This window comes from Carassius auratus, chromosome 47, assembly GCF_003368295.1.
Source record: "Carassius auratus strain Wakin chromosome 47, ASM336829v1, whole genome shotgun sequence".
NCBI lineage: Eukaryota > Metazoa > Chordata > Actinopteri > Cypriniformes > Cyprinidae > Carassius > Carassius auratus.
The window spans coordinates 11114387-11139525 of NC_039289.1; the positions used below are offsets into that span (position 1 = coordinate 11114387).

The 25139-nt window shown below is 39.6% G+C and overlaps 1 protein-coding gene and 1 long non-coding RNA gene across 2 annotated transcripts in view; one reads left to right on the top strand and one right to left on the bottom strand.

Annotated features, from left to right (window-relative positions):
- LOC113065099 (uncharacterized) overlaps positions 1–25139 on the bottom strand; it is a 90251-nt gene that overhangs the window by 51498 nt on the left and 13614 nt on the right. The window contains exon 4 of the mRNA XM_026236282.1: positions 360–461. Within this exon, the coding sequence (XP_026092067.1) occupies positions 360–405 (46 nt within the window). The 5' untranslated portion in view covers positions 406–461. The remainder of the gene's footprint in view (positions 1–359; positions 462–25139) is intronic.
- Positions 13054–15283, top strand: LOC113065103 (uncharacterized). Its single transcript, XR_003278932.1, has 3 exons — positions 13054–13126; positions 13303–13392; positions 14994–15283. It is a non-coding gene; the product is annotated as an uncharacterized LOC113065103 (long non-coding RNA).

Genomic DNA, 25139 nt, shown 5'->3' on the forward strand with positions numbered 1-25139 from the left:
TATGAACAGATGATGTTTACCCTGCACTGAATATTTGTGTTTAAATGTTTTAGCATAGTAAAAATTAGCTGAAGTTGTAGAAGAGAGTAATATCATCACTGGAGGATCTGGTAGTTTCAGTAATAACCAGTTAACCTCCTGTTCATCAAGATCACAGTTTATAGACACATTTAGACCCAAATCTGTTAGTTGATCTGTTAAAGTCTCTGCTGCTTGACACCATATGAGCAGAACTGTGAAATAAAACACACACACACACACACACACACACACACTCAATGGCTTATTATAGTCTCAAAAAACATTAGAAATCAACATATAAAGAAAAATAAACCATTCATGAAGAAGAATAAACTCACAGAGAAGGAGCTTGAAGATCTTCAGGATGTTCAAACACTTCAGCATGATGCAGTCTTGTCTCTTTCACACGGGTTTAGAGCAGCTTTCTAAATAACAGGGACCTGAACCACAGTCAAGAGGAAGTTAAGACAGGTTTGCTTCTGATCTAGTGTTGTGTCCGTTTGTTCAAATCTCAAACACTGACCCACGTATAACCTGTTGTCATTAAAAATAATGATGATAATAATAATAATAAAATAGAAATCACATTTTTCCTCTTAATGCAAAGCAACAGGAGAAAGCCACACTGGTCTCTTCACATAGCCGCTCCAAACAATCATGTGGTGAAATAATCTTTGTTAATAAATAAAATAAAGCTGTTCATTGTTAGTTCATTATAATAAATGGAAACTTGCTGATTATTGCCATGATATTTTGTGTCCTTTTCACTCGGTCAAACTTTACCCACATGATGCATGCAAGTGTGTGAGATCATGCTGTTCATCAAGCCACCAAACCAGTGGAAAACGTAATTTGCAATATACATGCCAAAAAAAATCTCTTTAGCGTGACATGAGCAGATTGTAATTGGAAGACGGACACAGAGGATCTAAGCACAAATGAACATTTAATGGAAACCAAACCAAGAACCAAGAGAAGATACAGACATGAGCAGGAAAAACTACAAAGGACTACAAACATGGTAGTAGAAACAGGAAGTACAACAGAAGTCTATACTTTGAGTTTACTCTGAATACAGTTTTATGAGAGAGGTCTGGCACTACACATATCATTTTATGAGATCCGAGACTTCATGAAACTGAAAGCATTTCACACAATTTGATTAGTTCTGTCAATCTCACCGATGGTAAGCACTAAAAGTGTCCCTGCTTCCGGGAGTTTGAGAGTTTGAATACCCTCCAAAAATGTTTTCTGGCATGTTTGAATACTTTTGACTCCAGCTGGACTGCTGGAGGGGTTGAACAGTTATGACTAACATGTCTGAACTATTTAAACAACTGTTTCTACACATTCAGATACTGCAAGTCTACATCCACATTCATCCGGATAAGATATGGACTTTGGTTTCAGAAGTTCTCCATCCACACTAGTGCAGGCTACTTCCAGATATTTTCCAAAAGTTGTTTAAAATGCTGATATTACCTTATTGTGTGTATGTTTAACATCATAAAGCTCACTGAGACCTAGCCTAAAGTTATTATAAACTATAACATAATAAAACACAAGCACACTGCTCAAATTGGACACCTTTGAATGACCTGATCTGTTCTGTTTTCTTGTGGTCAATAACAGTAAAAGTCTTTTTGATCTTGCCATGTTTCAGTTTCATGTAAGTTGGAGGAAGATGGCCACTTAAGAACAGTGTAACTTTTTATTTAATTCTATTTTATTCCATTTAATATTTTTCCTGAGGTCCACTTATAATGTCAAGAGTTTGTGTTTATTGACGACACTCTTTATGGCCCTTGTTTCCTGTTGTTTCAGTATTAAACAAAGGAAATAGTTAAAGGAATAGTTCACCCAAAAAGAACATTTGCTGATATTTTACTCTCAGGCCATCCATGATGGAGATGAGTTTGTTTCTTCATCAGATTTGAACATATTTAGCATTATAACGATAGTGATTAGTCATTACATCACTTGATCAGAATGGATACCGGGTGCCGTCAGAATGAGAGTCCAAACAGCTGATAATAACATTGCAAAAACATAAGGGTAAGTAAACATTCCATATATGATAGGAACAATATGAACAATTGTTGGATCAGACTTTAAAATTTCTGTCATGATCACAATTAAATGAAAACAGGCACAATAAAAATATATTGAAATATATTTTTTCACTCTCTCTCTCTCTCTCTCTCTCTCTCTCTATATATATATATATATTCACTGGCCACTTTATTAGGTACATCTTGTTAGTACCAGGTTGGACTCCTTATTCCTCAGAGATTTTGGTCCATATTGACATGACATCATCACACAGTTGCTGCAGATTTGTCAGCTGTACATCCATGATGCGAATCTCCCATTCCACCACATCCCAAAGCTGTTTTTGTGTATCTCGACAACAATCTGATGTTTTTCTCCCTCTCTCCAAGTTCACGTAAAACACGTATGCCGGGTCCTCCAGTGCCTTCTTGAGAACCGACTCTTTGTTAAGGCTTAGAAGTGAACCTTTCACGCGCGCACAGTTACTTTTTTCGGTCTGTTATCTCGGCAGAGGGGATTAGCATGGACTCTACTAAGGTTCAGGCGGTCACCGATTGGCCAGTCCCTGACACAGGCGCTGCACTTCAGTGTTTCCTTAATTTTTATCGACGTTTCATACAAAACTTTAGCCAAGTGGCCGTGCCGTTGAGTCCGCCCAGAGGCTTTTGATCTTCTTAAAACTCTTTTTACTACCGCTCCTATTCTTATGACCCCCAAAGTTTCTAGACAATTCATAGTCGAGGTCAACACTTCAGATGGGCGTTGGTGCTATTGTTTCTCAACGTTCCTCCTCAGATGAGAAGGTTCACCCCTGCGCTTATTTCTCTCACCGCCTATCGCCCACACACGTAATTACGATGTGGGGAATCGTGTACTGCTTGCCATTTGTTTAGCTTTGGGAGAATTGCGACGTGGTTGGAGGGGGCGGTCGTTCCGTTCATTGTCTGGACTGACCACAGGAACTTAGAGTACATCCGTTCCACTAAGAGACTAAACACGCGCCCGTTGGGCTTTGTTTTTTGCTCATTTCAATTTCTTAATTTCTTACCATCCCGGTTCTAAGAATGTGAAACCTGATGCTCTTTCCCGTCTTTTTGATTCCTCTGAGGTCCCCTCAACCCAGGAGGTTATTATTCCTCAGGGTCGTGTAGTTGGCGCTGCTATCTGGGGAATCGAGAGACTGGTAAAGCGCGCTCTTTCTCACTCCACCTCTCCTGAGAATCGCCTTCTTGTTCCTGTTTCTGCACGTTTAGCGGCCCTTCAGTGGGGTCACGCGTCCAAATTGACTGCCCATCCTGGCGTTAGGGGTACACTCACTAGTATTCGCCAATGCTTTTTGTGGCCCGTGCATGAACGAGATACGCGTCGCTTTATAGAAATCACATTTTTCCTCTTAATGCAAAGCAACAGGAGAAAGCCACACTGGTCTCTTCACATAGCCGCTCCAAACAATCATGTGGTGAAATAATCTTTGTTAATAAATAAAATAAAGCTGTTCATTGTTAGTTCATTATAATAAATGGAAACTTGCTGATTATTGCCATGATATTTTGTGTCCTTTTCACTCGGTCAAACTTTACCCACATGATGCATGCAAGTGTGTGAGATCATGCTGTTCATCAAGCCACCAAACCAGTGGAAAACGTAATTTGCAATATACATGCCAAAAAAAATCTCTTTAGCGTGACATGAGCAGATTGTAATTGGAAGACGGACACAGAGGATCTAAGCACAAATGAACATTTAATGGAAACCAAACCAAGAACCAAGAGAAGATACAGACATGAGCAGGAAAAACTACAAAGGACTACAAACATGGTAGTAGAAACAGGAAGTACAACAGAAGTCTATACTTTGAGTTTACTCTGAATACAGTTTTATGAGAGAGGTCTGGCACTACACATATCATTTTATGAGATCCGAGACTTCATGAAACTGAAAGCATTTCACACAATTTGATTAGTTCTGTCAATCTCACCGATGGTAAGCACTAAAAGTGTCCCTGCTTCCGGGAGTTTGAGAGTTTGAATACCCTCCAAAAATGTTTTCTGGCATGTTTGAATACTTTTGACTCCAGCTGGACTGCTGGAGGGGTTGAACAGTTATGACTAACATGTCTGAACTATTTAAACAACTGTTTCTACACATTCAGATACTGCAAGTCTACATCCACATTCATCCGGATAAGATATGGACTTTGGTTTCAGAAGTTCTCCATCCACACTAGTGCAGGCTACTTCCAGATATTTTCCAAAAGTTGTTTAAAATGCTGATATTACCTTATTGTGTGTATGTTTAACATCATAAAGCTCACTGAGACCTAGCCTAAAGTTATTATAAACTATAACATAATAAAACACAAGCACACTGCTCAAATTGGACACCTTTGAATGACCTGATCTGTTCTGTTTTCTTGTGGTCAATAACAGTAAAAGTCTTTTTGATCTTGCCATGTTTCAGTTTCATGTAAGTTGGAGGAAGATGGCCACTTAAGAACAGTGTAACTTTTTATTTAATTCTATTTTATTCCATTTAATATTTTTCCTGAGGTCCACTTATAATGTCAAGAGTTTGTGTTTATTGACGACACTCTTTATGGCCCTTGTTTCCTGTTGTTTCAGTATTAAACAAAGGAAATAGTTAAAGGAATAGTTCACCCAAAAAGAACATTTGCTGATATTTTACTCTCAGGCCATCCATGATGGAGATGAGTTTGTTTCTTCATCAGATTTGAACATATTTAGCATTATAACGATAGTGATTAGTCATTACATCACTTGATCAGAATGGATACCGGGTGCCGTCAGAATGAGAGTCCAAACAGCTGATAATAACATTGCAAAAACATAAGGGTAAGTAAACATTCCATATATGATAGGAACAATATGAACAATTGTTGGATCAGACTTTAAAATTTCTGTCATGATCACAATTAAATGAAAACAGGCACAATAAAAATATATTGAAATATATTTTTTCACTCTCTCTCTCTCTCTCTCTCTCTCTCTCTATATATATATATATATATTCACTGGCCACTTTATTAGGTACATCTTGTTAGTACCAGGTTGGACTCCTTATTCCTCAGAGATTTTGGTCCATATTGACATGACATCATCACACAGTTGCTGCAGATTTGTCAGCTGTACATCCATGATGCGAATCTCCCATTCCACCACATCCCAAAGCTGTTTTTGTGTATCTCGACAACAATCTGATGTTTTTCTCCCTCTCTCCAAGTTCACGTAAAACACGTATGCCGGGTCCTCCAGTGCCTTCTTGAGAACCGACTCTTTGTTAAGGCTTAGAAGTGAACCTTTCACGCGCGCACAGTTACTTTTTTCGGTCTGTTATCTCGGCAGAGGGGATTAGCATGGACTCTACTAAGGTTCAGGCGGTCACCGATTGGCCAGTCCCTGACACAGGCGCTGCACTTCAGTGTTTCCTTAATTTTTATCGACGTTTCATACAAAACTTTAGCCAAGTGGCCGTGCCGTTGAGTCCGCCCAGAGGCTTTTGATCTTCTTAAAACTCTTTTTACTACCGCTCCTATTCTTATGACCCCCAAAGTTTCTAGACAATTCATAGTCGAGGTCAACACTTCAGATGGGCGTTGGTGCTATTGTTTCTCAACGTTCCTCCTCAGATGAGAAGGTTCACCCCTGCGCTTATTTCTCTCACCGCCTATCGCCCACACACGTAATTACGATGTGGGGAATCGTGTACTGCTTGCCATTTGTTTAGCTTTGGGAGAATTGCGACGTGGTTGGAGGGGGCGGTCGTTCCGTTCATTGTCTGGACTGACCACAGGAACTTAGAGTACATCCGTTCCACTAAGAGACTAAACACGCGCCCGTTGGGCTTTGTTTTTTGCTCATTTCAATTTCTTAATTTCTTACCATCCCGGTTCTAAGAATGTGAAACCTGATGCTCTTTCCCGTCTTTTTGATTCCTCTGAGGTCCCCTCAACCCAGGAGGTTATTATTCCTCAGGGTCGTGTAGTTGGCGCTGCTATCTGGGGAATCGAGAGACTGGTAAAGCGCGCTCTTTCTCACTCCACCTCTCCTGAGAATCGCCTTCTTGTTCCTGTTTCTGCACGTTTAGCGGCCCTTCAGTGGGGTCACGCGTCCAAATTGACTGCCCATCCTGGCGTTAGGGGTACACTCACTAGTATTCGCCAATGCTTTTTGTGGCCCGTGCATGAACGAGATACGCGTCGCTTTATTGCCTTTTGCGCCGTGTGTGCCCAGACTAAGTTGAGTAACTCTCCTCCAGCGGGTCTTTTTAGACCTCTCCCCATCCCGTCACGTCCTTGATCACACATTGCCCTTGATTTTATCACTGGGCTTCCTCCGTTGGTGGGTAATACTCTGATACTTACCGTCGTTGATCGATTTTTTATCCCACTCGCTAAACTCCCCTCTGCCAAGGAGATGGCTCAGATTATGGTCAGTCATGTTTTCAAACTTCACGGTCTCCCCTCTAACGTTGTTTCTGATAGGGGGCCTCAATTCACGTCCCAGTACTGGAAGGAATTTTGACGTTTAATCGGAGCTTCCGTCGGTCTTTTCATTGGGTTTTCACCCACAGACCAATGGTCAGGCTGAACGAGCCAATCAAATTGTCGGTCATATCTTGCACAGCCTGGCTTTTCGCAACCCTGCGTCCTGGACTGAGCAGCTCCCCTGGGCTGAATATGCCCGTAATTCCCTGCCCACGCCCGCCACCGGTCTGTTGCCGTTTCATTTCAACCTGCCACTCCCGTCTGTCTCCCGCAAATTGGCACCCCGGTTTATTGGTCCGTTTCAGATCATTAAGATTATAAACCAAGTTACTGTCAAACTCAAACTATCTCCTAACCTATGTCGCATTCACCCAGTCTTTCACGTTTCGTGCATAAAGCCTGTCATGCGTGCTTCTCTTCGCCCTACTCTTTCTTCCGTTCGTGTCAATAGAGCTCCGGTTTACAGGGTTCATAAGCTCCTTGATATTCGCCGCCGGGGTCATGGACACCAGTTCTTAGTGTACTGGGAGGGGTATGGTCCTGAGGAGAGAAACTGGGTTCCCTCCCGGGATGTCCTGGACCTCTCCCTCATTAAAGATTTCCTCCATACCCGCCAGGGTCCTCCCTTGGGAGTGCCAGGGGGCGCTCATTAGGGGAGGGGGTACTGTCATGGGCCTGGTATCCGTCTCAGTCTCCCTCTACTGGTTACTCACTAACTCACACTCTCCATCACACTCACTCTCTTCCACACGCACCTTCACTCACCTCAGCTGTTTCTAGTTTGCTTTCAGCATTTGTGTTAATTCTCTCGCACCTGTTCTCCTTTCCCTCTGATTGTGTTTGCTACTTCTAGCTTCCCATTTCCCTGCTTCATTGCCAGATTATTCCTAGAGTTATCTATGCAGACGCTTTCTCTCCTTTCCATGTTCCTGTCTAGTCTGAGTCCTGTCTGGATCTGGTCTGTACAATTTACTGCTCTGTGTTTGCTGATTATTTGGTTGCTCTGCACTCTGTCCAGTTTACCTGCTGTTGTCTGCCGGCCTGAGCTTCCTACCCGCCAGCTGTGTGCCATACCTCCTCTGAGAGACTGGGTCTTGACACCGCCAGACCTGTTCCCTCTGCTGTGCTTTTTCTTTGTTTTTCATGAGGATATTGATGAATGATTTGCATTAATGAATGTGAGTGAGGAATCCCCAAATGTGATTAAACATGGATCTGATCAGCCAGCAGCTAACAACGCTACTGACAGGTGCTCAAGGTTGAGCAGACAGTGGCATTCAGCTCAGAGCTCAGCCGAGCCCAAGAGTCTGATAGTTGGTGACTCTATTATCAGAAACATTAATAGCAGGACTACAACAACATGCTGCCTTCCTCAAGCAACGGTCTCTGATGTGAACAAGGAATTTCAGAATATTCTGATGAAGCACAAGACTGCAAATCGAATAATCATCCATGTGGGAAAAATTATATTCGGAAAGAGCAGTCAGAACTTCCTTAAGAAGGAATTCAGTGAACTCTTTGAAACACTTTGAAGACTCAAAGTTCAGTCTTTCATCAGTGGACCATTCCCAACAAATATGTTTTCACAGTTGCTTGGGCTGAACACATGGCTACAAAGATCTTGTAATATAAAAGGAGTGAATTTCATCAACAACATCTTTTCTGGGGAAATAGACAATTGTTTAAACCGGATGGCCTCCGCCCAAACAAACATGTTGCTAGAGTGTTTAAGGACAATATCTACTTTTCCCTCTGTCATCGTTCAGCAGAGTGTGTCAATCCATTCAGCACACACACACCGAATCCGAGTCATCATGTGGTTGACATATCCCACAAGGACACTGATAACTCCATGCAGCCAAAACAAGCACTGCTGATAGACACTCTCCCGGCTGAGCCCTGCCAACAGAGCTCCTCACAGACAGACTGTGATGTATCAAAACTGCTACAAGATTCAGCACCCAAAGACGACTTTCTGGAAAACAGCCAGGGAAGCCAGGACAACTTTCACAGCCACCGGAAACACCAGACACATTATCCCTCTCTCCAGCACCCAACTTCTGTGCTTTTCACAGAAAATGGAGGAATTGGTGTATACTGGGACTAAACTCTCTCACTCTTTTGCTGTAAGCCCGCAGATATCAACAAAAAAACGGCGGGCCCTTCAACCACCAAAGCCTGTGGGCTCTGCTCCTGTTAGAGCTCTCTGACCGCTGCCACAACTCCAGGGCCCAAACCCTGTATCTGCTGAAAGTGAACCAAAAACAACTGATAGCAGCCCTCAGTAGGACTGTATTACTCTGACTTGTCTCAGACTTGTTGCGTTTGCACTCGGACTTGGCCATTTGACTCACCAAATGTTATCATTGGTCTCGACCGAGTCCAGCAAAAAAAATTAAAAATAAAATAATAATAATATTCCTTCAAAACAAAATCACATTTGCATGATGTTGCGACTGAAAACGTTTGGAAACCGCTAGGTGCGCTGCTTTTTCCTTTTTTTCCAAAGCAGTCTGTAGCCTGCTCTACACTTGAGCTCCAGTGGCGTCTGCTGCTGCTAGGCAACTGTGACCTGCTCTCCATGAAGACGCAGAAGTTTCAGCAAAGGATAAATGGATTTCCAGCACTAAAAATTCCTTCCAGTAGATCTGCTAATAAATTCTTTAAAAAAAAAAATGCTATCCTTGTATAGCTATGATCAGCTGTTTCTCCATCTTGGCTTAGCTTTCAGATTTGTTACAGGAAAGGATGTTCGTGACCAGTGGTTGTCACAGTCTTCAGCTGGTGGTAGTACAGTTTCCAGTCTGCCTGTTTGTCCCCCTTGGGGTGGTTTTTGTTAGTTTTGTTCATTTTTTGTATTAAAAGGACCATCCTGCCTGCATTTGAGTCTTCACCTCTTTCTTACCGTGACAGAACAGATCAGACAACTTGAAGACTCAGTGGGAATTTTTTATACCCGGCTGCCAGACAACAGAGGATCCAGGCCCGTAGAGGGAAACAGAGAGAAAATAGACAGGAGAGAGCACATGGCACCAAATAACACACAACACTCACAAAAGGACAGTGTCATCTGGTTGCTCTCCAGGGCACACCAGCTGAAGACTGTGACAGTGGTGAACTTACTGCATTCTGAAAAGTTTAGATGTTTCTAACTTAATTTTCTGCCTGTTAGATTGTGTTTTATTTACGTCTACACCTAGATAGCCTTAAACTTACCATATACAATAATGAAATACTAATTAATGTTGTACAGTATAGGGGTTGCAAGATTAATGATTTCTACAAGTCGATTTTTTTATTAAAACAAATGGTTCATGCTACTGTAAATGAAAACACATTAAATGGTTGTTTTTTATCAATAAATGCTTATTAATGTATAGCCTTATGCAACAATTACATATGTAAATTTTATACATATTTAAATTTGCATGTAACAGCCAGTATTTGTATCTGTAACAATCACAACATTTTTCGTATCTGCATTTGGATACAACATTGTACAGTTACTTGATAAGACCGTTATGACTTTTTATCTTTTGTCGTAGTTATCACTGAACAAGTATGTCATGTTAAACTAAAATTATTTATATTTAGAAAACTAAAATTTATTTTATATATTAAATTATTTATAATTATTAATTTCTAAAATAATATTTATCATGCAAGCAGAAAGATATCATGACAAACGCAGAACTCTTTAAGCGATTCTTAATGTTTAGTGAAGTGTGCGTGCCGCGTAAAAAAGCAAAAGGTAAAGATGCAAACATGCAGGACAAGTAGAAAATGTATCTGTATCCAAGCTGATTATTAGCCTACTCTTGAGAGAGAACTGGTTTGGTTTTTGAGAGACTGAGATGCGCAGCGTGGCTGTTTGATTGTAGAGCGCGATGTGCTTAATTCATTCGTTTTAGGCAACAGCAATGTGTTTGATTTGCGCTCTTTTCATTCATAAAGTTTACATTCATTCACTTCACACTCGTGACTTTAGAGGTCAAGCCATGATGACTTTCTAACAAATGCAAATCGCAGTTTGAACAAACAAAAAGATATGAAAGAGCCCAATTCAACACCACGGTGTTCTGGTGTTCAGGGCTCATGCAGAGAAAGGCGTCTCAAAACACTAGAACATCGAATTTGCTTATTTTTGCTCTTGTGCCGACAAATACATACAAAATATGTCAAAATATCCACCTTGGAAATTATGCTCGAAAAAACTGTCAGTTATTTCTTAAGTGAAAGTAAACAGTTGAGGAAAAAAATGGCATGTGTTTTATGTTGGATGCGTTAATCGTCTCTTAAAGTGACCGCGCCTAATTTAGCTACTGGCTGCTGTTATGTTAATCCAAGAAAATGAAAGAAAATCACTCACTGCTCTTGACTGAATTACTTTGTAGTTTTAACAGTCAAACCAAAAATTATTCAGACACCAGATATAATTTTTGATATATATAGCAAAACTATAATAATGTGAGAAATGTTGAAGGTGTCTGAATAAATGTTGGTTTGATTGTATATTTCATTTTTACATTGAAGACTATCCAGTGCTATTATTTGGTTTCTGTACCTTGACACCTACAAACTTGAAAAAAAAAATTAAACATTGGTGTGAAACAGGAGTAATGTTGTTTGCACCTTGTGCAACGTGGAATTAGTTTACAGCTTTTTCAAGCACTTTGTGATACATTTTGGAAACAGGAGATGTGCCCCTTTTCTAATGCACCACCTAGCTTGATAAACCCCTTCTCAAAGACTTACTGTTTGTCAATTTTATTTGGGTAACACATATTCTGAATGCCTTCGGCAGAATTCGAATGAGCCATTTTAATCTAGATTAATCTACACTGTAAACCCTAATGTTGTAATTAATAAAGAAATCAAGTTAACATAACTTCACATTACTTATAACACCAAGTTTTGCCATCAAAACTTAAACAGGTGTGTTTAAATTACTCATTGGCAGTCAAAATCTTTTGAATTAAGATTTTAAGTGTTATTAACTCAGAATTTCCATTTATTTAAATTATTCGCTACGTCTCTGTTTAAAAATGATTGGTCGCGCTTGAAATTCTGCCCTGACAACAACGCCGATTGGCCAATATAACACAAGGCGGGAATTGTTTTTAGAATTTGCTGAAGACGCAGCACTGACTGACTGCGGTTCACAATCATTTGCAGGAACACCTGAAAGGTGAAACTTTTTTATTTCCTTATACGTTTTATTGTCATATTATTTGCATGTTGAAAATACTTTTCCGTTTTACTCTGGCAGCGGGCAGCTGCACAAGCAGTCAGACAGGCGTTAAAGCAGGCGGGAAGAGAGTCGTCGTGAAAGACCCAGAGTACGCTGGTAGGTAGAATAATGGAAAAATATATATTTAAATTTTGCTTAGTTGCCTTTGAGTATTTTTCGAGTTATAAACACGTTCGTGTTACCAACTTTCTGTAAGAATATCTGAATTTCCCGTTTTCCTCCTGTAGGGACAGTAACATTAGCAGGCAGGTGGTTATGAAGCAGACGAGGAGGGGGAAGAGTCGAGGCCACAGGAGTAACGTTACGCTGGTAATTTTTGCTTTATTGTCTGCTATGTTTTATTTTATTTTTTATACAACTGGACTTAAGGTATAAATGTGTTTAAGTTAAAATCCCCTAACTTCCAAACATAGCCAATGTTTTACAGACTAACTTAGCACTGTTGTTTACAATAGACCTAAGCGTGATATTGCGGCTCGAACTTCGAGAAAAATCTATTTCCAGACACTGACATGTCTCTTTGTGTAATTTGTGAAAGGACGTTTCTTTTATTTGGTGTGAAATTGGGGTGCCGCGTGAATACTGACTTATGCCTAACGTTAATCGTTACAAGAATTTCTTTGGCCGGTATGTTACTAAAAACCGCAGACCTTTTCCCACCTGCGACACATTTACAGAGATATTATTAATTAATGAATAGTTATGTGGAATGAAATTATATGAAATGATAGGTCTATGCAAGAAACTAAACCTCATATATTACCTTTAATTCACAGCCTCTGCAAACAAAGCTGAATTTGTTTACTACAGTCTGGAACACAAGCGTAAATATATAACGTTATATCAAACTTTGGGAATCTGTCAATCTTCCCGATTTGAGATCACACATGTGAATGTAATTTTGCTTTTTTAAACGGGTTGCAACATTAAGGATAGCAGCAAGTATCATTTTGATGAACAACACAACAGACCCATCTCCTCCTGACAGCCTGGAGCGCAAGCACCCTGATGTGTGGTTTATTTACAACTAGCAGGATGTGCAAAATGGTACTTGCTACTATCCTTGATGCTGCAACCTGTATAAAAAAGTAAGATTGTTCACATGAGTGATCTCAAATTGGGAAGATTGAGTTTTCACATATTCCCAAAGTTTGATATATCTTTACACTCGCACTCCAGACTGTAGAAAATACACTCAGGGCTGTTTGTTTGCAACATAGTACATGGCTCTTGGACATTTACAGAGCCAGAACGGGAGTTGCTGGTCAGCTCTTGATGAACCTTCTGAAGCAACAAAGGTTAGTTAGAAGTCCCAATAATTTATCCTAGATATATCTTAGAAGATAGTAGATTGATTCTTTATAAACTGCAATATAGACTTCATAGTTGATCTCTGATTAAATGTTTAAAGGCTATAATAATGTATTATTATCAAGTGGTTGGATTTAATAAAATTTTATTTTTTTCACACAAGCTATCAGAGCCAACTGAAACTGAACTTTGGTGCTTAAAGGACTACCCCTTTGGTTTGGAGATGACTCCTGCTTTCTTTAAGATGTGTTTGGTAAGTGTTCCAAGGAGAAAATGTCCAAAAGACACCCTCTCACCCTCTATACACACTCTAACACATTCACAATCTCGGTCATTCACACACACTGTATCAATCTAAAGGGTTAATTCACTCAAAAATGAAAATTCTGTAATTCATTGACTCACCCTTGTGTCATTCCATCTTTAAGACACAATAGTTTTTTTTTGAATGATATTCTGTAACTTTATGTCCCTCCATTGACATCCAACACAACTACACTTTCAAGGATGATAGGAAAGACTTTGTTGCAGTACTCTGTACTACTTTACTCCAGTGGTTTAACCTCAATTTTCTGAAGCAAAACGAGTGCTATGTTTGTGCAAAAAAACCATAATTTACCAGTGTAATTGTTTATCTGCAACGCCCACTCAAGACAGTATCTCATATAGCACCACAACGTGTGAGTTTTGAATTCATGTGAGAGCAGACGTAATTGCGTGACCGTGCATTGGAGATTATATTTTTTTATAAGTTGTACTTTTTTTTTTTTTTTTTTGCACAAACCGACTACTTGTGTAGCTTCATGAAATTGAGGTTAAACCACTGGAGTCACATGGATTACTTTAGTGATGTCTTTCATACCTTCTTGGACCTTGAAAGTGGTAATTGAATTGGATCTCTAGTATGGACGGACTGAAACCTCATGGGTTTCATTAAAAATATTTTAATATGTACCGAAGATGAACGTAGGTCTTTCAGATGTGCAACAACACAAGGTTCAGTAATTAATGACAGAATTTGAAATTTTGGGTGAACTAACCCTTTTAGGTTGATATTGATGCAGTGTATGTGAGACATCGTGTGAATGTGTAATAAAAAATGAAAATTCTGTCAGTAATTACTCACCCTCATGTTGTTCCAAACCTGTAATACTTGCGTTCATCTTCGGAGCACAAATTAAGATATTTTTGATGAAATCTGAGAGCTGTCTCACTCCTCCATAGGTTTCTATTGTAATTGTAACTTGCCGGCCCAGAAAGTTAAAAACATTGTTAAAATAGTCAAAGTGACTACAGTGCCTCAACCTAAAGTTTATCAAGCGATGAGAATACTTTTTGTGCAGAAAAAAACAAACAAAATAACGTCTATTTAACTATACATTGTCCTCTTTGTTTCTCTGAGTGAGTTCAAGTAGTCTAACAGTGCAGCACTTCTGGGTTGTACGTCAGAACGTAGGCTCACTATTGGCCAGCATCACACACATGACCAGCGTGAGCCTCCGTTCTGATGTACAACCCAGAGGCGCTGCGCTGTTACATAACGTAACGCTACGCTTGATAAATTTCTGGTTCAGCCACTGCGGTCACTTGTACTATTTTAACATGTCTTTACAAACTTTCTGGGCTGGCAAGTTTAAATTACAGAGAAGCCTATGGAGGAGTGAGACAACTCGGATCATCAAAAATATTTTAATCGATGATGTATTACTGCGTTGAAACAACGTGAGGGTGAGTAATTACTAACAGAATTTTAATTTTTTTGGTGAACTAACCCTTTAAGTTGCACCTTTTTGAAATGTAAATGAGCTTGCATGTATGTGAATTAATTTTAATTTGTTAATGTTTTTTCACTAGATGTCCGATGATCACCGCTCAATTCTTTATGTGCCAGTGGGGATTTTGATAGTTGAAGATGGGACAAGATGGGTCTCCCTCTTCGATTGGAATCATAATCGAGGGAAAATTAGTGATGGACAATCTACATGACCTTCCTGAAGAAGCAATGTGCCTTCTGTTCGGACTTCTATATGCATTGCACCTGAGTTACCCAAAGTCACTGGGATACATGTTTGACTTCATTCAGCGGATTCTACTTTCCTTGGGGCAGAAAGACCTGCAGCCTAAAACGCAATCGTTGGCAAACCAGCTGTTTGGCTAAAATCGAGAAATTGCTTGGCACACTTTTAATTGACAAAACCTTTACATTAAACATGGTCTTTTGAAAATGAGACTTAAAAATATGAGCTTAATGTTTTTTTTTTTTTTTTTTTTTTTTTTTATGTGAGTGTAATGTTCTGTAAAAATGTAAGCTTGCTGTTAAACATGAGCTCAATATTTTAATGTGACTTAAAAATGCAGCTTGCTGTTAAAAATATGAGCTACTGTTTTCTAAAAATGTGAGCTTAAGTGCTGTTCAAGTGTCTAAATGTGACTTAAAATATGAACTTGATATTAGTAATGTTTCTTAAATTAATGTAAATGTATAAACCAAATAAAGCTGTTAATGGAAAAACAATATTTGTATTAAATCATTAAAACAAGTAAACCATATAAAACTCAAAAATTTAAGTTAAGTCTATTTGCCTTTTTAAGTTATCTGTACTTGAACATTTAAGTTAATTCAATGAAGAGACCAACATTAGGTCAACTCAATTGAATTGAGTTGTCAATTTTGCCATTACTCAATTTTACTTACGCAACCACTTTCCTCAAATCATTTGAGTATTCTCAATTTATTAGGGTTTACAGTGTAGATTAATTTCAAGATCACAGTGAGATTAATCTAGATTAAAAAAATTAATCTATGCCCACCTCTACTTTAAACATTCGCTCACTAAAAAATAAATCATTTCTAATCAATGACTTTATAACCACAAACAATCTGGATTTTATGTTTCTAAACAAAACATGGCTAGAAGACAGCTGCAGTGCAACTATCCTAAATGAAGCAGTGTCTGCAGGACTGTTAGGAGAGGTGGGGGTGTAGCTGCTCTATTTAAAGATGTCTATCAATGCAAAGCAAGTTTCATTTGGTCAGTACTTGTCCTTTGAATATCTAGGGATTGTGCTGAAAGGTGCTCCACGCATTCTGTTTATTATTATTTAAAGGCCTCCAAAATACTCTCCAGCCTTTGTTGAAGAGGTCACAGAAATGTTATCAATGATTTCCTCAGAGTTTGACTATTTTGCTATTGCAGGGGATTTTAATATTCACATAGACAGTGCAGAAAACAAAACTACAAAAGAAATGATAACGGTTCTAAACACATTTGACTTGACTCAGCATGTGCATGGACCCACACACAAAAGTGGACACAGTCTAGACTTAATCATCAGTAGGGGTCTAAACATTTCATCCACTGTTATTAAAGACGTAGCACTATCTGATCACTTCTGTATTTTCTTTGATATATTGATCTCTGCTACCACTGAATCTAGATCTGTCTCTGTCAGAAGGAGATGCATAAACGAGAACACAAGTGTACTATTTATGGAGGCTATATCTTTAACACCAAGCATTTCTGCAGACTCTGTTGATATTCTCCTTGATTCCTTCAATTCAAAAGTTAAGAATGTTATTGATGAAAACATTACTGTCTCCAGCCACCAGATGGCGCACTATGCTGCTCAGTGCTCCTGTAGTCTACACTGAAGACATAGAGCGCCCTCTTGTGGCTGTAGACGGTAATGTTTTCTCTTGGTCCTTGGTTCTAAATAAATGCGATTTATAGTCCAGTGCGACTTATATATGTTTTTTCCCTCATCATGACGTATTTTTGGACTGATGCGACTTATACTCAGGTGTGACTTATAGTCTGAAAAATACAGTAAGCTGTTAACTTTTTCAATGTGGCTGACACTCCCTTGGAGTTAAAAAAAAACAATATCCCAAAGTAATTCATTTACTCAAACATTACACTGAATGAACTGCTGTGAAGAGAGAGCTGAAGATGAACACGAGCCGAGCCAGATAACGAACGAAACGAAAGATTGACTCGAGTCAATCTTTTGTTTCTTTCGTTATCTGGCTCGGCTCGTGTTCAACTTCAGTTTCTGTCGGACGCGTCCGATTAGAGAACCGAGGAGCTGATGATACTCAGAATGTGTGATTCAGTGTGAAGCAGACTGAAACACAGAGCGTCTGAACCAAACTGATTCTTTTGGTGATTGATTCTGAAATGATTCTGTGCTAGACAGGTCCAAATAGATACTTTTTGCACTCAGCTACAATAAAGAATGTATTTTTTGAGAAGGCTCAGACTTTACGGTGTCAGTACTAATATTATGATGATGTTTTACAAGGCTGTATTGGAGAATGTGATCAGAAACGGAATACATCTTTGGTATGGTAATTTATCAGTACATCTGAAATCTAGGCTTGGACGTCTTATTAAAACAGCCATGAAGATCATGGGCAGAACAGAACCTTTTTATCTCCAGACCCTATATTAAAGATCTATACTGAGGGAGGCAAATAAGATTCTGTATGACATAACACATACCCTGTATTCTGAGTTTGAATTGTTGCCATCGGGGAGAAGATTACGAATGCCTAGCTGTAGACTAAACCATTTCAAGAACTCATTCATTCCTTCAGTTGTTAAGTTATATACAATAATATCAAGTAGAAATTATCATTCTAAGTTTGGTATTTGTGTAAGGTTTTTTTTTTCTAATTGTGTATTTTTATTTTCTATTATTATGTTATGTGTTTGTTTTATATTTTTTGTCAATGCAGTGGTTGTATTCGTGAGGCTAAAATAAATTTCCCATCGGGACAATAAAATACACATAACCTAATGTTATGAACCCAGGTAAACCGAAGGCTTGAATCAAGGGCAATCCTTGCAAATGATGTCATTACATCGAGCGCAAAAGAACCAGTGAACCGTTTTCTTCAACCGGTCTATTGAATCGAACTGTCTGAAAGAACTGGTTTGCGGAAAAGAACCAAACTTCCCATCACTACTGGTGATCCGAAAACCGATGCAACCGGTTCTTGACTCGTGAACGAGTCAATCTTTTGTTCATTATCTGTCTCGGCTCGGTGTTCATCTTCGGTTCTCTCTTCACAGCAGTTCAGTCAGTGTACTGTTTGAGTAAATGAATTACTCCGGGATATTGGTTTGTTTTAACTCATAGGGAGTGTCAGCCACATTAAAAGTAATTTGTGGATTAATGCTTCAGTTATATTTGGTGAACTGGTTCAAGAAGATCCGGTTACATCGAATGATTCGTTCACGGACCGGATATCACAAACTGCTTGGTTTTGAACTCGCTCACAACAGACCTGAAAGAGAAGACAATGCTGAATAAAGTCATAGTTTTTGCTATTTTTGGACCAAAATGTATTTTCGATGCTTCAAAAGATTCTAACTGACCCTCTGATGTCACATGGACTACTTTGAAGATGTTTTTCTTACCTTACTGGACATGGACCGTATACCGTACACACAGTTTCAATGGAGGGACGGAGAGCTCTCGAACTAAATCTAAAATATCTTAAACTGTGTTCCGAAGATGAACGGAGGTCTTACAGGTTTGGAACAACATCAATAATGACATAATTTTAATATTGGGTGAACTAACCCTTTAATGTCACTTAAAATAATGTTACTATTATACTCTGACTATTTTTTTAATTTGATAATTTAGTAGTTCTAAATATTTTACAAACCTAGTTTTCTAGAGTAACACTTTACAATAAGGTTTCATTTGCTGATGTATTAACTAACATTAACTAACTTATTAAACTTTGTTAGTTAAAGGGTGGGGGTGGAATGCTATTTCATGCATACTGAGTTTTTTACACTGTTAAAGAGTTGGATTCCCATGCTAAACATGGACAAAGTTTCAAAAATTAAGTTGTACGTTTGAAGGAGTATTTTTGTTCCAAAAATACTTCTTCCGGTTTGTCACAAGTTTCGGAAAGTTTTTGTCAAGTATGGCTCTGTGTGACGTTAGATGGAGCGGAATTTCCTTATATGGGTCCTGAGGCACTTCTGTCGGAAGAGCGCGCGCTCCCGTATAGTAGAGCACTGAGAGAGGCTGAGCACAGCCTGATCAGAGCGAGAGCGTCGCGAAAAGTCACAAAAGAAGTGTGTTTTTGGTTGCCAGGGCAAGACAACCCTGCACAGATTACCAAAAGAGAAACAGCATTAAGGGACCAGTGGATGAAGTTTATTTTTACAGAGCATCAACGGAGTTGTGTAAGTGTTTTTGTTTGTTCCCTGCATTTCAAAGATGCTTGTTTTACAAACAAGGCCCAGTTTGACGCCGGATTTGCACATCGTTTATTTCTTAAGGATAATGCAGTCCCAACGAAAAAGGGTCACGATCGTGTGTTGGAACCGCATGCGGTGAGTAAAACTGCTTCAAATATCTCTGTGTTGTTAACTTAGCTATCAGCGCATAAGCACATCAAGTAAACAACATGCAATGTTGTCATCAAACTGCACTTTCCACATGTACAGCTTTAAAAAAAAAAGAAAAAAAAAAAAAGACGACATAAAGTGGAACTTAGTCATTTTCCAAAACCGCTAAGCAAATATATACAGTTTCAGTACATACCACATAGCATACCGCCTTTGCTGATGCTGCTCTTGTTAAATTTCAGCCTCTGGATCTGTGTCACAGCTTCCAAACGCTCTCAACGCAAAAGCCTACTGGCGCTCGTGATTCTTTAGCTCCGCCCACACGTCACGCCTATAGGCGCTCGTGTTTTTCGGGAAAATCGGTACAGACTATCTTTCTCTTATAAATATAATAAAACTAAAGACTTTTTGGAGTTATGAAGAATGCAGTACTACTCTATGGGTACTCAAGATTAACAGGATATTGATTGAAAACGAGCATTTCACCCACCCTTTAATAAAAAATACAGCTGCTTGTTGTTTGTTCTTGTTAGTTCACTTCACAGTTCATTAACTAATGTTAAAAACAACTTTTGACTTCAGCTTAAGAACAGCTAGTGCGACTATAACCGTGTTAAGAGAAGTTCTCGAAAAATAATTGTAATTTTGTTTTTGATTACTGATAAATCTAGACCGACACTGGCGGAGGTGATGACGTCAGTAACCCGATCCATGAAGTTTTAAGGGTACTTTCAAAAGTAATTTAAAATAATATTCTTAATATTTTAAACGCCGTTTTTATCTTGGAAGAATTACTTTTTTTAGAATTATTTTTTAACAGCCAGATTTCGCATTACATTTTTCGTTTCACCAATGAGAACACTTTTGGCTCACACCCCGCCTGGAAGTGTGGAAGACAACACTTTTGGCATGCCCATTGCTCCAGGCTGCAGCCACCCCTAATGCCTCCGTTAGTCTAGTTCAGCGTTTCTCAAACTGTGGGGCGCGCCCCACTGGTGGGGAATAGAGACGTGACAGGTGGGGCGTGACAAACGGGAGGAAATTTTACTTTTTATGCCTTATATGGTAACGTGAGATCAAATCTTCCGGAATCTGGAGCAAGGCCGCGCATTATGGGCCTTTCACACCGGACGCGGTATGCGGGGCGCTGCGCTATAAAACCCATTTATCTCAATGGCTTGCGCCGCACAAGGACGTTTTGTTGCTGCGTCGACCAAAGCGCAAGCGCAGCGGTGCGCATCATTTGCGTGCTTGCGCGCACGCCGCGGTTCTCTGGGATTTTTATTTTATTTCGGTCCCACATATGGGATTTAGAATGTTCAGTGACGTGACATCACTGCTTTCGCGCGTTGGTTGGCGCTGAGCCAGAGACGGACGCGCTCAGCGCTGTCATCACAACTATGCAGTGTTTTCAACCTCATAAAGTTTATTTTAGGTTTCAGCCATTTTAATACACATAATCACTCGTGCAACAATACATTTGGAGTTTGTAATACACACTGATATCTGTAGAAGCAGCAATAACAATCTATTCAAATATAATTTCCCGACGTGTGTTATTTCATGGATCCATTCAATGCAGCAGGTTGGTATTTTGACATTTTATTGAATATTATACTCATATATTATACATGCATTTTATTTATGTATACTTATTAACTGGAATAGACTGTTGTCAAACATATTTCTTTGTCTTTATTATGCAATGACAAATAAAGTAAGCCTATTTATTTATGTTCTGTCTGCAGCACCTGCTGATTTTGGGTCTGCTGAGGAGGACCAGTTTATTGATCTGACATGACTCCACCCTGAGGCTCAGGTTTAAAGCTCACAATCTTAGTGAATTCGGGTTTGGAGTGGAGAGGGAGTATCATCCACTCATCGGGCAGAGAGCTGTGTGCATTCTTCTTCCCTTTGCCACATCATATCTCTGTGAGATGGGGTTTTCAGCTGTTGCTTCACTGAAAACGAAGTACAGATCTCAGCTGAAAATTGAGCATGACTTGAGTGGCAGTATCAAGCCTGCAACCCCGCTTTGAGAAATTGTGCAATGCAAAACAGGCCCATTGCAGCCACTAATGCAGGGATAACCTGCCGAATGGATTTCCTTTCTTTTTCTTTTTTTTTTTTTACAGCTTGCAAAGTGGCACTTTTATATCTTATCTATTTTTGATATTAGTAAAAAATTTGACACAGCTGCACTTTTATTTTCTCTATTTTTGTTTTTAATTTCATGCAAGTTATGATGACACAGCTGCACTTTTATTTTCTTTATTTTTGAACATTCTGTTTTTTTTAATATATAATAGTTTGTATTTTAGATACATCTTGTTACTCTGATAATACTTGTTAGTTCAATAAATTGGAACATGTTAAGCTTGTTGCGCATTTCATTAGCATTGTGTTGGGGCGATGGGGGTAGGTGGGGCTTTAAAATTCCCCCTTGTCTAAAGTGGGGAATGACCAACCACTGGTCTAGTTTATGCCCGTTTCCAAGAACCGAACTTCCCACGGGTCTGGCTGCAGACCGTGGGTTAGTGGATTTCCACTCTCGAATTTCTACGGGAAGTGTTGCCCGGACCAACATGCCCGGACCAACATGGCGGCCATGTCTCTAGTGAAGGTGACGAATTTCCGCTCTTGAGTGGAGCCAGTGCCACCATAGATATACATAATAAAGACTAGATGTCTTACGGCGGAGTCTCTAACGTCATCACAGGCAAGCTCTCTGACGGACTCTACAGTAACTGATGTAAGGTGAGTGATCTGCTCGAACACAAATACTCTTATTTCGCTGAAATCTTGACGGATTTTCACTTGGTTTGGTTTATTACAAATTTTATTAACGTTGCTGTATAGTGCGCGTGCAACTGTAGCACGCATACTCTGAACAGCTAGTAACGCTCAAAGAGGAGAGGAAGCTGAGAAATCGAGTGATTATACCGTTGTTTAACTTGTTAAAAGTTTATTTAAAGACGCTAAAAGGGAAAATAAGAAATAATGATACTTATGTCAGCTGCATCTCAAACGAACAATTTGGGGTGAATCAACTATTGGTGAGTTGTTGATCTCGTTACTGTATTTGCTGATTTGTACAGTAGTAACGTTATGCCATAACAAAGCAAATTATATTTTTCATTTTTTTCCCCTCTGTTTTTACATTACACACAAACAGAACTTTACTACGTTTATGGGATGAAATGAACAGTATAATACACCTCAAAGGGAATTTAAAATGAGTTACAATATCAAATTCTACATATTATTTAATGCTTTATTGTTCTGTGTTGTGATTGTATTTGCTATTATTATTGTTGTTGTTACAGTAAAGTGTTGTTTTTAGGGATGCACCAGTTGACCAGCCATAAATCGGAACCGGCCGGTTTTTGCTTAAAATACGTGATCAGTTTTTGGTCTTTGCCCAGCCGATTTTTCTGGAAGAGAAATCTGAATCACCCACCGAATCAGCAATCGTGAACAGGAGCACATTTTGGTAAGTATTCTGATTAATTATCTCCCTTGACTTTATGCCTCTGCATCCCCCCGATTGCCTCTTAGAAAGTAAAAGATTTTCTGCAAGCTTCTCCTCCTGTCCATACGGTAATTTCTGTTCTGTGCGACAGAGAGTCGCAGGTTATGATGCAATCGTTAGCCTATAAAAAAAAAAAAAAAAACTGCTTCAACGGGACCATAACGTAAGATAAAAGATTTGAAAAGCCGGAAGTAAATGTCAGGGTTTTCACGATGTGTCATCAATCCGGAAGTCGGCCATTTTGGAGGCACAGAGCGTAAACAATGCCACTGTACGGACTCGCAAATTTGACTGATTATTGCTGCTAAAAAATGTTAACGTTTTGATCTGTACTAATCGGTCGCATCGGTTCAAAACATTTCGAGTTCTGTCAAAAGTTAAAGAGAAGAGAGCAAAAAAAAAAAAGTGATTAAAGAAGGCGTGTGTGGTTGAGAGAGGTACAGTTTCATCAAATGTGTAAATGAAGCGTCGACTATGGCTTAAATGTTGACGTAGTTAACTATGGCTACATTCACACTGTTAGTCCAAATACGATTATCTTTGTATCCGATTGGAATCTGATCTAAGATAATGATGTCCACACTGTATATCTGTTCAGATCTGTTTTGTGTGTCCATGCAGCTCTTTGGCAATACAGGAATGACGTTGTGTTGATGGAGGTGTTTACATTTGCGATAGATATGTTGTTTTATTAAAATTTTACAACTTGGAAATGCGTAGCCGACGCGCTGGACTACTGCGTCTTAAGCTGCAGAACTGTAGGAGGCTGGTATGTAACGTTACAGCTTTTTTCCGCGCTGGTTTATAAAATACTAATTGTCTGCTCGTCCGGTAAAGACTTGTTTCAGCATCGACTTTAAGCATGTTCCCTATAACATAATTATTCTATAATACTATGTAGTCAACAGCTGCTCAGGTCCGCATTTTAAGCCTGCTGGAGCACATTAAGCAGCAGCAGGACCGGCTGGTGGCCAAGGTCAGTCACCTGAGCAGCACGTTGCTCAAGAGCCAGCGTGTCCTGAATGCATTCAGCTGCCCATTGCGTCACTGGAAAAATTAATTTACACATGTGCATGTGGTTGATGAGATGATGCTGTAACTGTACCTCTCTAAACCGCAAATGCCTTCTTTAATCACTTTTTTTGCTCTCTTCTCTTTAACTTTTGACAGAACTCAAAATGTTTTTAACCAATGCGACCGATACTTTAAAAATTGACTTAAAATGAATTTAAGACCGTTTAAAAGTAGAAAATGATTTTACATAAAATACAGTGCAACTGCCTCAAGTGGAGGAGTTCAGGTATCTTGGGGTCTTGTTCACGAGTGAGGGAAGGATGTTACAAGAGATTGACAGACGGATCGGTGCAGCTTCTGCAGTAATGCGGTCGCTGTACCGGTCTGTCGTGGTGAAGAAGGAGCTGAGCTTTAAGGAAAAGCTCTCGATTTACCGGTCAATCTAAGTTCCTACCCTCACCTATGGTCATGAGCTGTGGGTCATGACCGAAAGGACAAGATCCCGGATACAGGCGGCCAAAATGAGTTTTCTCCGTCGGGTGGCTGGGCGCTCCCTTAGAGATAGGATGAGAAGCTCGGTCACTCGGGAGGAGCTCAGAGTAGAGCCGTTGCTCCTCCACATCGAGAGGAGCCAGCTGAGGTGGCTCGGGCATCTATTTCGGATGCCTCCTGGACGTCTTCCCAGGGAGGTGTTCCAGGCACGTCCCACCGGGAGGAGTCGCCGGGGAAGACCTAGGACACGCTGGAGGGACTATGTCTCCCAGCTGGCCTGGGAACACCTCTGGGTTCCCCCGGAAGAGCTGGAGGAAGTAGCTAGGGAGAGGGAAGTCTGGGCGTCTCTGCTTAGACTGTTGCCCCCGCGACCCGGCCCCGGATAAGCGGAAGATGATGGATGGATGGATGGACAGTGCAATACATAAAAATATAGTGTAATCCGTTCGGACATCGCATAGTGCTCATTCAATAAATGCACAGCTAAACAATGAGCAATAGTTACATTTGATATAGATGTTATTATTCTTCGTTAAAAAAGCTTAAAAGTTTTAGTTCATGTTAGCTCATTAAATAACACAGTTGCAA